The 16039-nt window shown below is 36.3% G+C and overlaps 1 protein-coding gene across 1 annotated transcript in view; it reads right to left on the bottom strand.

The window, feature by feature from the left end:
* The window catches only part of PKHD1L1 (PKHD1 like 1), a 154442-nt gene that overhangs the window by 20647 nt on the left and 117756 nt on the right, over nt 1-16039 (bottom strand). Inside the window, exons 61-70 of the mRNA XM_027605801.2 lie at nt 15605-15734; nt 14714-14835; nt 12261-12351; nt 8977-9125; nt 8772-8894; nt 8108-8219; nt 7912-8028; nt 4803-4968; nt 1870-2102; nt 1517-1684 (exon numbers count right to left, since the gene is read on the bottom strand). Coding sequence (XP_027461602.2) covers nt 1517-1684; nt 1870-2102; nt 4803-4968; nt 7912-8028; nt 8108-8219; nt 8772-8894; nt 8977-9125; nt 12261-12351; nt 14714-14835; nt 15605-15734 — 1411 coding nt within the window. The remainder of the gene's footprint in view (nt 1-1516; nt 1685-1869; nt 2103-4802; nt 4969-7911; nt 8029-8107; nt 8220-8771; nt 8895-8976; nt 9126-12260; nt 12352-14713; nt 14836-15604; nt 15735-16039) is intronic.

Here is a 16039-nt window from a genome sequence, read left to right as displayed (position 1 = left end):
TGACTGAGCCACCTAGGCGCCCCATACATTAGGAATTTTTTTCACAATCTAATGCAGTTGCATCTTATGCTTCAGTGATTCTTTCAACATCTTCATTTTTGCGATCCTGCTATCATTTACTTAAGACTTTTCTTTAAATTGACAGTCACTTTTAAAAATTTAAATTTATTTTTAAGAGAAATGTCATGTCACTATTGTAAGTGGTAAGCTTGTATTGCTTTTCAGAAAAGAAAAATGTAAAAATAAATAGAATAAAATCTTTCTCCAGCATATAAAACAGAGCAATTTGAAAACATCTCCATTATTCACACTGACTGGTCTAAAGTTCTTCCCACAAGCACTCTGCTTTGTAAGATCTGAAAGGCAGCACTTGAAACTGGGTTGACTGCAGGCCAGAGGAACCAGGCAAATTGCATGTTGCAGGCAACAGAAGTGAGGAGAGACTTGAAATCATGTAACTTTGGGACACCCCTGATTTAGCTCATTCTATTCTCTTTAAAACATTTTTTTTTTTTTTTGCATATCACCATTTCTTTGGATGTTCTTTAATTTCCCTGCTAACACATTTTATTTTTTTGCCATTTTTTTATTATTATGTTATGTTAATCACCATACATTACATCATTAGTTTTTGATCCCTGCTAACACATTTTAAAAAATGAATATTTTTGTGGGGTACTGGCTATTTTGTTGAATCTCAGGATATTTCAGTCCATGTTTTGACACTGCCAGGGCACAGAAATCTTTCTGATCCAGGTTACATGCCCCTTCAGCACTGGAAAAACTCTTAAGCCTTCTTAGGGACTTACTTTTGAGCTCCCCACACTATTTCAGTGTAATACAGTAAGTCCCTGCCCTCTATTTTCTGCAACTCTTAGAAATTCATCTTATTTATTCAAAAAGTCCTGGACTCCTAAGTTGATCTGAATTCTCATGGAGACCACTGCCTTCCCTCTCTACTAGAGCCACCCATGGCCAGAATGTAAGGAGCCTAGACTCTGAAGCTTGCCAAGATGTTCTTGACAGTCAAAGGAATCAGGAATGAAAACAAAAAAACAAACCCCAAAACACATTGATTTCAGAATAAGTCTTAGAAGGATTCATGAAAATAAAAACCAAGTAGGCTGAACATACCTTCTCAAGTACTCCAAATAATAAATTATCTGCGTTTTAATTTATATAAGGCAAATTGTCTTTTTGGAGACAATCAGGCCAATTTTTCCTTAAAATATTTATGCCACCTAATTAATATAGGTATGAAAATCAGTCAAGGAATAACTCTCCTCTTCTTCTTCTAATGGTCAATTTGGAATAACTATCCTGGCTTTCTAATATGGGAATCTACTGAAGCATTAAACAGCCCTCCTGCACATAGATCTTTTCTTACAAACAGAAGGAAAAGCAGTCCTGATGTTTGCTAGTTTAATGTGACAAATAATTTGTGAGATATCTCCATGCATGTAATAAATAGTGAATGCTTTGAGTAACTACTAGTTTGTTTACACTGAACACATACCATTAATGAGATCAACATAACCATTGCTCACTACAGCCACTGGTGAGAGTCTTCGAGTTTCTGTGTCAGAATCTAGGCTTTCAATAACCATCATTGCATATTCCATCCCAAAACACTGATAGCTCTGCCATTGTGGAATATATTTACAGGTCGAATCTCTAATAATTCCTAGAAACAGGTATATACATTTTAGAAAGGAAAAGCAATCTCTCCAAAAACATCAATGTACTTTTTCTTTTGTGTAAGATTAGTAAGTAGAAAATATGTTATTGGTTGATTACCCCAATTACTAAAAATAAAAGATATATTTTGTTTCACAAACTTGAGGACTGACAGGAAAATATCCAATGAACCTTTGTAAGGTGCTTTCTCAGTGACAGGAATTCTACTTCCATTTGGGAATGTGAGCATCACTTTAGGAATCCTGTAGTCTCCAATTCCAAATTGACTATTTCCATTCCATTCATATTCTGCTTGAGGTATCACTGAACCAGAATTTCCCAGAAAAGAGCCATCCATATCTCTAAGAAAAGATTTCCTTTTGGCATCACAAACCATGTCTACACAATCAGCTGGATTCACCTTACTGTGGGGAAAAGGCAAAACACATCAATATTTATATTTAGTATCCTTCTCCTGTTTCTAGAGAGCAGTTCAGTTGAGTGTTTGATAAGAGAGTATCCAAAGTTTTTTTGATTGATTGAATCTTATCATTTCAGAAAGGATTAAAAATGGGACGAAGTCACATATGTAATTAGTATTGAAATAAGGTCTGATTTTCCATTCTGTTGGTTTGTTATATTATTATTATTAATTCATTAACATCAAAGGGACAAGTTATACCTGTGAGATATAAAATTAGAGTTCTATTTTTTTATTCCATATTTTGTTAAATGATAGATTTCAACCTTGTGCATTGGTCGCAGTATACCAACATTGCCCCATTGAGCAGGCCAACAGTTAGTCTGTTGTGTAGGACATACAAAATCCCTGTGTTGGAAGTCTCTCCCTTCTTTTTTTCATGGGTCTTTAAAATTTATAAAAGTATTGTATGCTTACTATAAAATAATTTAAATACTTAAAGTTCAGTCCCCCTATCTCAAGCTTTTAGGTCATCATCAATTGCATATTAGTGTATAATATTATATAGACTTTTGTTTATGTATATACAAACAGATATACTTGGATTATTATTGCTATGTTACATATTTTAGTAACTATTCTGTAAATATCCAAACTGTAAGAGATGAAATACTATATACTTATTATGTAGTTCAACCATAGATAGCATTCCGCCTCCATCTTGAGCTACCTTGAGTGTTGATTGTTAACTGGTAATAATAATAAAATAGATGCTTAATTTGCAATATACTGCACATTACGTAGTATACATGGTATACAGTACAGTTATACTATGTCATGATATATACTATGGGGAAATACAACTTATTCCAAAGTTATAACAACAAAATAATAGTGGAAAGCTCAGAACTATAGGTAGTGTTTAGCATCTCTTTCCCTTTTTGCTGTAAGAGAAACATGAAGGGGTAAGTTGCCCTTTACTGTACAATAATAGCTTTGGAGATGACTTGAATAAATATTTCTGTAGCTCATGGGTTCTTTGTGTTCAAGTATGTGAAGATGCTACTGTGAGCAAGTCTGTAGGTAGAGTACCCAGTGGCACTTTTATATTATGACTTAGGGCTCTATCTTTACTTCATGTTACAAAGAAACAGAGCCTAAAAATACAGGTTTTTGTTCAAGTGATTTATTGAAGGAATTCTCTCAAGAAAGAAGGAGAGAAGCCACATAGGGCAAAGGAAAGAAAATGAGATTTCTATGGTCTGCAGACTAGCTTCATTCTGATCCCAAGAGTACCACTGGATCATCAATTGCACCCGGGGTTGCTCCCACCTTGAGACAAGGGGGTTGGCTTTTTATACTCCTGTATAAACCAGTCATTTTCCATGGACTGCAAGGAGGTGGTGTTAGGGAGGGTTTTAGCACCCCAAGGCTATTCCTGTTTGGCTAAGAGCAATTTTCTGGAAAAGAGGGCAACTGTAGGTTCTTATCGGCCAACACTTAGATCACTGGGGGACTGGGTGAATTGTCTTGTAAAAGGGATCTGGGAAAATGCCAATAGCATCTTAACAAAAGCACAGAGCCAAAGACATTATATTTTAAAATGTGTTCTTTTCTGGGGCATGTGGGTGGCTCAGTCGGTTAAGCATCCAACTCTTGATTTCGGCTCAGGTCATGATCAGGGCTGTAAGATCAAGCCCCACGTGGGGCTCTGCGCTGGCCATGGGGCCTGCTTAAGACTCTCTCTTGCCCTCTCCCTCTGCCCCTCTCCCCTCCCGCTTGCGTGCTCTCTCTCTCAAAAAAAAAAGTAGTATTTTCTTCATGACCTAGGTATTAAAATTATATATTACATCTGAAAGATTCAATGATAATTAAACAGAAGCTAATAATCTAGTGAGGAGAGGCTCTATTGAGCCAAAAATTACTGCAGTTCAGTAATTACTAAATGAGGAGATGTGCAGTTGTCACAAAAACAAAATCAGATGAAGTGAAACTATTTATGAAACATTGCATTTGTCTGAAGAGATGTCTGTCTAATTAGACAGCATTATTCCTTGTCTTCTTCCTATACTGAAAATGGTCAAAGATCTCTATAAAAAATTTCTTTCCTCCAATCTTGTCTTACATCTGAATTCCTGGTCTGCTTCTCTTAGAAAAGTGTAGAGGTTACTGGCTATCTTCTTTTAAGATTTAGGGTCTAAGTGGCTCAGTTTCTAGAAATATTCTGACTCCAACTGACAATGTCACTCTTCTGAGTTTCTGCATCTTCTCAGTCACAGTGATTATAATGATTAACATTAAATTTCAAAGGGCATTTTGGCGTGAACGTGGTAAGATATTTGGAAAGCAACTGGAAACAAAAGAAGTAAGGCAAAGGGCAGAAATGATAGAGATGTCTCTCATTCCTAATGACCATGAATGGAGAGATACTAATGTACAACACACTTCTAACTTGGTCTCTTTTCTTTTATGATGGGATGCATGGGAAAAACAGTATGAGAAAATATACATATTAAAGCCTAGCTTCTTCAATTTACCTGAAAACACGAATGCATTAGTCTTAATTTTCATGATCCTGATTAAAATTTTATAGAAATTAATAGTTACTTTAATACAACAACTTTCTCAGATCTATGGCAGGGAAAAAAGACAATGGAAAACTACAAATACAGGAAAGAAAAAAATGGACTTTGATACATTGTACCTTATATCAGGCCTATGTATGAATATTTTTGATTGTTCAGTAGTATCAACCAGCTCTATGTTCTTCACATGGATTGGATGCTGTAAGTCTTCATTTAAAGGGTTAGTAATGAATATCACATTAGTTTCACCTGAACAAACACTCTTAAATCCAACAAATGTTGAACCTAAAATATAAATAACAGAAAAATAATTATTTTCTAAGGAGAAAGTGATAAAATCAGTTTCATTTCAGGTACATTCCAGCAAACACATCATATAACACCACTCTGAATATGGAGCTCTTAGCTTATGTGGTAGATAGTCCACCACTATTTGTGTTAGATTGTTGCCTCCCTATGTTAATACCATTGAATAGTCTTCTCATATTTTCTCTGAGCTTAGTTATGTGATTTGCTTTAACCAATGGGACAAGAGCAATTGTGATATAAGTAGATCTGAAAAGTGCTTGCATATTAGGGCTCACTCTCTTTTGGTGCTCTTGGGGAATTCTGTGACTTCTAGCATGTGAATAACCTTAGGAGACGTATGGCCCAGTCACCCCCATTACTCTAGCTAATGGCCAACCCAACGATTGGCAAGTACCAACCACCAGACATGGAAGTGAGATTACCTAGACCAACTAGCCCCTATCCATCCTGTACTGTGGGCAGCCTAAGGAATAATCCCAGGTGAGACCAGCAGAAGAACTATCCAATTGAACAAAGCCCAAATTGTCAATCCGCAGAATCATGAGCTAATAAATGGTTTTTTAAAGACTCTAAATTTTGGAGGTATTTTGTTATACAGCAAAGACTAACTGAAACATTGTTCTTTTGGCCTTATTTCATATATTGTATGACCAGAAGATAAAATTTATCGAATTCAAACTTAATCTCCATTGTACTTAAAATCCAATAGCTCAAAAATAGAAAAAAAGGAAAAGGTGACTCCAAAATTCGTAAATCAGTTATGTACTACTACTATTCTTCCTGATATTTTTTCCTAAGATGATATTGTATATACATGAATATGAGCTTGTAGATGAATACTAATAAAATACCATAGTAGCAGACACTGTTTATAACCTGTACAGATCTGCTTTACTGGCCCAGTGCACTTGTCCTCAGCTCCTATAAGTATTGGCTGCCAACTACTCACACCTGCCCCTTTCTCCAGAGAATTGCCCTTGGCCAGATGACAACTCCCTCTCCTAAGAGATTATGCACTCCTTAATACCACCACCAAAGGGCTACCATGTCTAATTGGCAACTGATATAGAAGGTCCCTTTGCCTCAAGAGGGGGAAATTAAACTATACAACTCCCTAAGGTATCAAGAAGGAGCTAGACTCCAGCTTTTAGACCACCTGATTTAGACAGTGAGTACCAGAAGTGGTCCTAGGATACACACTGTAATGATGCAATAATGAACTTGCTGTCTGGATGAGAAAGAGGATGCCCTTACTGGTGACAGGTGGAGTACCGGTAGTCCCTAGAATGCTCTAGCAGTGCAATTGTTAAGATTTCACTCATGGTGAACTGGTATAATATCTAGGTGGAAGGAAATGCTCTCGATTGTACAGTAACTTTGGCATTGGAGTGGTAAAGGGGAAACAGTGGTTACAAGGAAACTAGAAGTAGGTGACTGTTGACCATCATTGGTGCTTTGAAGAAAAAACCAGTAAGCTGTGGTAATCAATCACAAATTCAAGGCAAACCTCAGGATCTGATCACAAAACCAGCACAGCATTCACAGAAGGTTGAATTCTTAGCCCTGGTAAGTCTCCTACATCAAAGACAGGGTTCTAATAGAAAAGGAATGGAACTCTGAGTTAGGATAGGAATATAGGGAAGATGAATTTGAGCCTTGAAACCCTGGGTTCCCCTTGAATGTTCCAGATCTGAATAAGTGGTCTGTTTCTCCCTTATTAGAGGATAGCTCCCCTGCCCCATTTGTTGAAATCATGACAAGACCTCAAAAGAAAAGGCAAATCTTTCCTTTCTCAGGTCCTTCCCCATCTCTCCTTCTGGCAAACAGAGCAGTAATTCTAGTCAAGTTTCAACATGGTCTGACTGGGGCAGTGCTAAGCCTGCTATGGGATGAGAGGAATTATAGACCAAAGGAACTGCAGGAACTGAGTAACATGTACTGGCAGGAATCAGGAGTATATATATATCTGAGAATAAATTGTGATGGTGTTAGATCAAGGTGGGGGGAAGAATATAAAGCTGGGTAAGGGAGAGTGTCACTATGAACTGGGGTATACTCCCATGCTGCTGTCATGGCTTTTCTAAGTTTGGAAAATGTCATGTTCCACTTTAAATGAAGTGGATGATAAGAAATGGCAAACTGTAGGAGAAGGGGTCAAAAGTCTCTGAAAAATGAAATATTGGAATGAGTCTGTTAGATAAGGCCAGTGCATTTCAGCCCCACCTGGGAATGGCCTTGAAAGAGTGTGGTGTGGGCAGATTCTACTATAGGATAGAAATTTGGGTAGTACCCAGGGTGACCCACTTTGTGCGAAGAGAGAAGTGGTGTGAGGTAAGGATAAACATAAAAAATGACTTAGCTAATTAGTCAGGGGCCTGGAAGGAACAAGACTCAATGACTGGGTAAAATGAAGCCCGAGGGAAAAACATGTTCATGGGTCTCTGGGAGTAAGCACAGAGGGCATGTTAGTGATCACCAAAGTGTATCAACTATGGAAGAAGCACTAAAGAAATAAATGAACAGGATGATAGAGCCAATGGATGTTATTAAGCTCTTAGGTTATATGAGTTTAAATTTCTTCAGTTGTAAAAAGAGATAATAATATATAACCCTACTTATATAAAAGGGTTTTTACAATTTATAGAAATGAACATTAAATCACTGTATCAGTGTTTCCTCTGTTGTTTTAGAAGGAAAATTAAATGTCACTTCTTTAACATATACAAATTTTGCCAGAGAACCATTCTTGAAATTGACTGATGTTTGATTTCTTGGCTTCTCACACTGAGCAGATTCATATACAAATTCATTTAAATCATTATTTTTTTTTTACTAATAGTGAAACATTATTAGATATATTCTACATATTCTTTATAGAACTTAATGGAGTAGATTTGTCAAGACTATGTTTAAACTTGCCTGAGATATCCAGAAGGCCACTAATGGCATTGTAGCTCATGAGCCCTGCATGGGGTTTCCGGGGTGCCATGTTATGTGCTGAAGCAAAGGTAGGCCAGCAAATCCCACTTCTCCCGCCTTTTATGAAAGAAAGAAGTTAATAAGATTCAAATATGCACTCACATGAACACCAAAATTAAACTTCTAAAATTTTCACCTGATGGAGGTCTAACACTCCGATGGGTGGCAGAAAGTTCAATATTGGGATCATCATTAGTTAGGACATCAGAGCAATTAAATCCAGGGCTACTTCCAACAATTAATGAGCTCTATTAAAAAAAAAATTCAAACAGTACAGCTTAAATAATAGCTTTTCCTCAGGAAAAATATGATAATGGGTAATACTGAATTCCACCATAGCAAAACACAACCTTGAAGTTTGAGGAAGGGATCATTCAGAAAGCCAAGATGAAAAGGATATGACTTTATGCCCTGAGTGGAATGACAGTCAAACTGGGAAGGGGAAGACAGGTGGGTAAATTATTATAATGACATGTTATGTTTCTGTGACAGAAATATGCCCAGGGAAGAGCAGGAACAAAAAGAGGAGAGAGTATCAATACTATCTGAGCTAGTTCAGGAAAGATGTCAGAGAGGGAAGGAAAATTTCATTAACTGTGGCAAGATTAGCAGGTGGTACGCAAGAAGAGGTGAGGAGACCAGGGAGGAGAGGGAAGGGTAGAGCACTTCCTGGAGGAAGACAATGAGAACAAAGGCAAGGAGGTTTGGACTCGCTGGGCTTAGAAGTCAAGGAGATCATTTTTACCGGAACTTCAGTAATTTTGCTCTTTCTCCTTATTGTGGCTGTATTCGTTCCTTACCTTAATCTGCACTGTTTTACTGGAAATTTTGTGAGATACAGCGGCTGGCATGTAAATCATTGAAGAAATGGCCATCCCATTGTCAACCAGAGTCACATTATAGATATGCACACTCTCTGTGGTCTGTAAAACAACTTGTAGGTTACATAGTACAAAATACAATCATAAAACAAGATAAATAATCACCACCCTGGATCACATTTACCTGAAAATAAATTCCATAATCCCAGCATGTCCAAATGGTAAATCCCTGTATAAGAGAACACCCAGGAAGGCCATCTTGGTTCATATAAATACCATACAAACCTCCATGGGCTTCATTGTCAAACCACTTTTCCATGGGATTAGACTGACCTTGTAAAGAAATATGAAAACAGAGAATTAACATTACAAGTCATGTCCTAGAACTTTATAAGAAGTATCAGTTAAAGTTAAAAATTTTTTAATTAAATATATAAATCTTATGTAAATTTTAACATGATAATTAAATATTGTTATGGCTTGGCCATTTATGGCTTACTCTACTCAGGATTTAATCTTACCTAATTTGTCCCTTCACCATTAGTATGACTGCAGAAGTTTGGTTTAGTTGTTAGCACATTTAACTTACTATCTCTGATTAAACACGAATTTCATGAGAAAGTGCACGATGTTTGGATTCAAAGAAGGCTAACCCTGAAACACAATGATACCACTTGCTGTTTATAAAATGCTTCCCCTGCACACCTTTTTGTTGTTGGTGCCTCCCAGTCATCCCATTTTCAAGTTAGGTGTCACCCCCTTCCAAGGCCTTCTCTGACTACCTGATTCAAAGTAGCATCTCAGTTCCTTCACAAGGCCACTAACATTATTTTCACTTGAAATTTTATTACTTGTTCATGATTTATCCATCTCCTCTCTCCTATTAGAAATGTAAGCTTCATGAGAGAAGACACGGTGTCTATCTCATTCACCACCATATTCCTAGGGCCTAGAAGGTCATGCAGACATAGGTGTTCATTTAACTATCTGTTGAATTGATGTATGTATGACCTTAGAACATTGTTTAACCTTTTGGACCTCAGTTTCCTCAAATATAAAAAGTTTTAATGCCTAATTTAGAGTAGTCTCAGAATGAAATGAAATAACCCACATAAAGTGCCTCAATAAACGGAAGCTATACTCATTATTAATATATAGGAAACCTGAAGTAGATTTTTTATGAAACTTTACTCACGTCCAAATCAGATCAGCAATCTTAATAATTCCCTCCTAACCATGCACACATTGGAGGCTTCACTATAAAGAGCAGCATCACCCCCTACAGTTTACTTAGTACAAGCTCTCTTGACCAAGTCTCTTGGTATCTGAATTCCTCCCATCCTCTATTGATTTTCCTTTTTCCTAATACTTTGGGGTTGAAATTTTACTTGTCAACTGCCTGGATTCTGTTTTGTTTTCTCCATAAGAAGCTGTTCACATGTCTCTCCCTTGGTTCCATATAGTGTTGCCCCTGGGACCCAGTGTGAGTCATGGTTCCCTTGCCGGCCTCCCAGACTCCGGCTCCCAGTCTCCCACTTGCCTGGGAGATTCACTAGATAGGCTGGTGTCCCCGTTCCAGGAACTTAAACCCTCAATTCCTCAGTGATGTCTCTTATTTCAATTTCTCTAAATCCCAAACTTCCTTGTAAACACTCTCAATTATTTAGGAATATCAATATAGTCAGTGAAATATACATATTAGTAAATATTCATATTTATGGATCATATTTTGACTTAAAAAAATCCAGGACAACACTTCAAAGAAGTTGCAGAAAAATGACATATTTTAAAATTTTAGTCAAAGAAAACCTTTAAGCTGTTGAGAACTAAAATATTTAATAACAGCATATATCAAGGAATCAGTTAAATCTGTTGGCAGTTGTTTTATTCCTTCAAAATGTATTTACACAAGAATAAAATTAGCTTAAGCCCAATAATTTTTGAGTTTCCAGAAAAATGCTGATTTACAAAACGCTGATTCAAAGAATCTTAAAAATAACTATACTGAGATAAAAAAAATCAGCTGTACAAGGGATTTAAAGTTTTCAGAGAAAACCCCATTTCCTCTGAGTTTCTTAAGAGGAAAAGTCTGCAGCTCTATTACTTATTTTATTTTGATCTGATAATTCATTTACCTAGTTGGAAAACCAAGAGGTTATAAAAAGTTATACAATATTAAGTCACCAGTCACCCTGTTGCTACTCACCTGTTTTGGTTTTTTGCTTTTATACTTTGTGTCGCTTTATATAAACACAAATAACCATACATACTCCTATTCTCTTTCCTTTCTTCCACAAAACATACCATAAACAAAACAGTATATATAGAGAGTTATATGTAGAGTTATATACATAGTGATATATTGTTATATATATATATATATTCTGCAATCTCCATTTATCACTTAAGAATATCCTGCAAATTTCTTTCTCCATATCAATACATCGATATATATCTTCTTCCCGCATTTTGAGAGGGGCCTAGTGTTCCAATATCTGGCTTTATATAACTACTCCACTGTATTGGACACAAGGCAGCTTGCAGTTTAGTTTCCTGCTAGCACACACAATGTTGTGATGAATCACCTTGTTCACAAATCATTTTGTAAGTGTTACAGAGGCAAATATTACTTAGACTGCCAGAAGTGGAAATATTAAGGCAAAAGCAAATGCTCCTATACTTTTGGCAGCTATTGCCCTGTTCCCCTCTGTAGGAGTTATATTGTTTTGTCATTCAACCAGCCAGCGTGTAATGTTCTAGTTTCCCTAACCTTGCCAAAAGAGTAGTTGTTCAGTTAATTTTTGAGTTTTACTCCTCTAATAGAGAGAAATATAGCTGAGAACTATTTGTTCATGTCCTTTGGCTTATTCCATGCTTGCAAGTTTAAATGCACAAATAGTGAGCATTTATTCCTGTCAAGAGGAAACACGCAATAGTGTCATATCCCTGTAGACATGTATCTCTAAAGTGTTGCTTTTATGAAAGTGGTAGTGGGATGAGGTACTCACTGTTCCAACACCAGCCACATCAAGAACTGAAGTGGCTGCTAGAGTTTCTGGATCATAAACATGTAAAATTATCTTTAAAAGCCTATTCAGGGGCGCCTGGGTGGCTCAGTCGGTTAAGCGTCTGCCTTCAGCTCAGGTCATGATCCCAAGTCCTGGCTCAGCAGGGAGTCTGCTTCTCCTTCTGCCCCTCCCCCTTCCCCCCCTCCCCCCGCCCCACTTGTGCTCTTCCCCACCCTCTCAAATAAATAAATAAATAAATAAATAAATTCTTTATTTTTTAATAAATAAAATCTTTTTTAAAAAAGCCTATTCATTTTTTTCCCATAGACTCAATGCTTGTTGAGTTCTTTCAGTATCCTGGAGGAGGAGATATTACATACTGAACTAACAAATAATAATTATTTCTAACAAATTTGGACAAGGTATTTCTTAGTTTTAGTGACTCTGCCAAAAGACTTACTCGAGCAAGGTTCACCATCAATGCGGTATCCCACCCTTCCAAATCCAGCCACGACGTTATTTTGTAAGACTGTATTGGTCCCTCTGTTTATCTAGTACAGTGAGAAAGGAAAGGCTATGGGTCAGGCTCTTACACAACTGTACAAATGACAGCAAGTCTGCGACATACATAGGAAAACTAATTATGACTACCCCGTAGGAGGAAAAATTAATTTCATTATTCAACCCATTCACATTTACATTACAAATGAAGTATTGAAATTACCTTAAGTTCTTGGTGTAAAATCATCACTAGACACTATGCCTTAGATTTCTTTAGAAAACAGCATTAAAGAGATTTTTTTTTTACTTCAGTCACAAAATCCACTGGGTTTCATTTTAAATTATAAGCCATAGACCAAATTCCAATATTAGAGCAAGGTTAGTAGGATTTTATCACTCTTTGGTTATATTATGTTACCGCTTTGATTTATTAAGAGAAAACTAAGGCAATTATAGTGGATCATAAGACTCAGTAGAAGCACTTACTAGTTTAAATAAAATCTGCTATATTAAAAACAGGTTGAACACAAGTGTTAGGTAGTCACTAAACAATTTTACTTTATGAGCCCAGTCAAGGGGGCAAAAAAATGAAAAGTATAGAGCAAAGTAGATTTAATTCTTGCCTCTGGTATCAGCAAAACAGTCAAAATCTCAACTATTTAAAGTATTAAGCACCTTTATTTATTTATTTATTTATTTTTTTAACAGCAACCTTGCCAGCATTTTATTTTATCATTCTTTAAAAATTTAACATGTTCTTCACTAAGTAATATCCAGATTAATCTTAATTTGCCTCTCCTAGATGACAAGTGAGGCTGGACATTATTTGTATTTTCTGGACATGTTCTTTGCTCACAGACTGATAGATAATTTATTGCATTTACTGACCCCCGCAGGACAAAGGAAGAGATGTTTCTGAACCTGGGGCCTGACTGGTTCCTGCTCCTTGTGCAGGGCCACGTGCAAACTGCTACTGCGCTTTTTGGCAAGCCCCTCCCTCTGCAGGAAATTTAAAGATGGCCTGTGTGCAGGATCCTGGGTGGAGCGCAGCTCTGAGGGTAAGCACCTTTTTTGATTTTGATATATTATGATAAGAGAACAGAGTTAAATGAAATTCATGAAAGTAAAATAAGTTCCTTTTCTTTCAAAAGATACAGAAAACATTAAAGATTTGGAATTGACATTGGATTACATTCTCACATCTATAAATAGGATGAAAAGAGAACATTCTCATAAATGTATACCAAGTTCCAGGTCTTCAGGTTTTACTTAAGGTGATTATTACTAGTTGCACAAAAACAAACCTCACTCCTTATCCCATCTTCCAAAAGAGCTATTTTTTAAATTCCTTTTGGCTCCTACGGCATATGGGGGGGTGGGAGGGATGGGGTGGCTGGGTGATAGACATTGGGGAGGGTATGTGCTATGGTGAGCGCGGTGAATTGTGCAAGACTGATGAATCACAGATCTGTACCTCTGAAACAAATAATGCAATATATGTTAAGAAAAAAAAAAAGAAGATAGCAGGAGGGGAAGAATGAAGGGGAGTAAATCAGAGGGGAGATGAACCATGAGAGACGATGGACTCTGAAAAACAAACTGAGGGTTCTAGAGGGGAGGGGGGTGGGGGATGGGTTAGCCTGGTGATGGGTATTAAAGAGGGCACGTTCTGCGTGGAGCACTGGGTGTTATGCACAAACAATGAATCATGGAACACTACATAAAAAACTAATGATGTAATGTATGGTGATTAACATAACAATAAAAAATTTAAAAAAAAACAACAAGATGGAGCCATACGTCCTCTAAACCTTTTTTCTGTACTTTCTGTTTGCTCGCTTGCAATCTCATCCTACACCTGATGGCCTACAGTGATTGAAGAAACTTCATGGGGACCAAGAAGGGTCCAATTAGTAATACTAGATAAGAGTAAATAACCTCACATAATCATAAGAATTTTAGATGAGAAAGGAATTTTAGAGATTCTGTAGTCTATCATTCTAACTTTCCATATGATGAAGGAAACTAAATTCAGAGTTAAGTAGTAATATGTGCAAGGCACTCAGTCAATGAGCAGCAGAGAGACCCTGTACCAGGACTTGGAAGTGATAATTAATGCTGGAGAAGCAAGGAAGTAAGAGAACTATTTAAACCACTGGACATCAACACAAAGAAAAATTCAATGGCTGTGGGAGCTCACATCTCTCAAGAAAATTTATTCACTCCTTTCATTAGCTCATTTTGTTAATTCATCAATCTTTATCTAAGGAGGAACAGTTTTCAATAATATTTTGAGAGTTTCTAAAGAATTTATAATCTGTAGTATATAATCTGTAAAGAAATTACAAATCATAATTTAGGATACTCTTGTAAAGTTATGTCATTATTTTATATAATTATAAATCACCCTACCTCAATTGCTGCATGCCAGAGAGTTGAACTTAAATCTTTTCTGTTTTGGTAGGTTCCTGGCCAAACTGAAAGTGCAACCAAGTTTCCTCGAACTCTGTTGGCATCCCCCCATATTCTTATACCTGCAAAAAAATGAATAAAATCCCCCAAAATACATACAGATTTGTAATGAGTACTATGGGGAATGTATTTCATGTTTCCATGAAATTAGTTTTTCTAGTTCGAGCCTGACCAATCAATCTCTTAAATTTTAGAGTATGCCATTTGAACTCTACCTCTTTAATAATCTAACTGCTTTAGACTCTTCTGGGGTGCCTGTTAAATATGTGGGTTCCACATATGAGGATCCACCTCAGATTTTAACAAACATCAATTTTGTATACATTAAATGAGTTTGTTTTATGCTTTATAGAGATATTCAAGAAAGGATTACCTCCTAAAATCAAGCCCAATTTTTATAAGATAGTAACATTTATTTGTGAGTAATCTTTTAGACTGATAGGTAAGTAGTATTTTAAATGTCATAGTAAAAAAGTCATAGTAATTTAAACTATTGATGATTAGATAATTCACACAAGATCATGGTCTGGTAAATAACTCTTCTAGAGTTGTACTGTCCGATATGATAACCATAGCCACATGTAACCACTTAAATATAAAGTAAGTACAATTAAATTAAGTACAATTAAAATTAAAAATCCAGTTCTTCAATCATAGTAGCAACATTTTAAGTATTCGTTGGCCACATACAGTTTAGTAATTACCATATTAGCACAGATAGAGGGCATTTCCATTCTCTGAAAAAGATCAGTTGGACAGCATGGCTCTAGTGTCTTCAGATAAGATTGTCTCAGAAGGCATATTATTTGGACAAAAATATTATCATACTACCTTCCCCCACTGTAAAGTGAATGACGTTGTCATCTATGTCCAATCCATCTGTCCCAAACACACCAATTGCTGGGGAAAAGCCATTGTGAAAGGCACAGCCTCGAATATAAGAGAAGCCACGTTCTTGAATCTATAAAACATCAGGATTCAGTGAACGTTTTAAAATACATTTAAAGAAAAAATTTGAAGTAGGTGATTTTCAGGAAACAAATCTTGATAAATAAAATACTCAATTCACATTCCATGAAAGAAGATGATTTCCCTGTAGATCTTTTAATCCTGGGAAATTTCCATATCTTCAATTTATGATTAAATAAAGCAAAATGCAGATTTAAATGCAGATAAAAAATTCTGAAGTACTTTTCTATGCATTTGTATTTCTATCATTACCTATAAAATACTATGGAGCTAAAAATTATTTTTCAGAGTAGTTTA

The sequence above is a fragment of the Zalophus californianus genome, chromosome 4 (genome assembly GCF_009762305.2).
Source record: "Zalophus californianus isolate mZalCal1 chromosome 4, mZalCal1.pri.v2, whole genome shotgun sequence".
Lineage (NCBI taxonomy): Eukaryota > Metazoa > Chordata > Mammalia > Carnivora > Otariidae > Zalophus > Zalophus californianus.
Note: the sequence above shows the minus strand (reverse complement) of the source record. Positions and strands in the feature narration are given on the sequence as shown.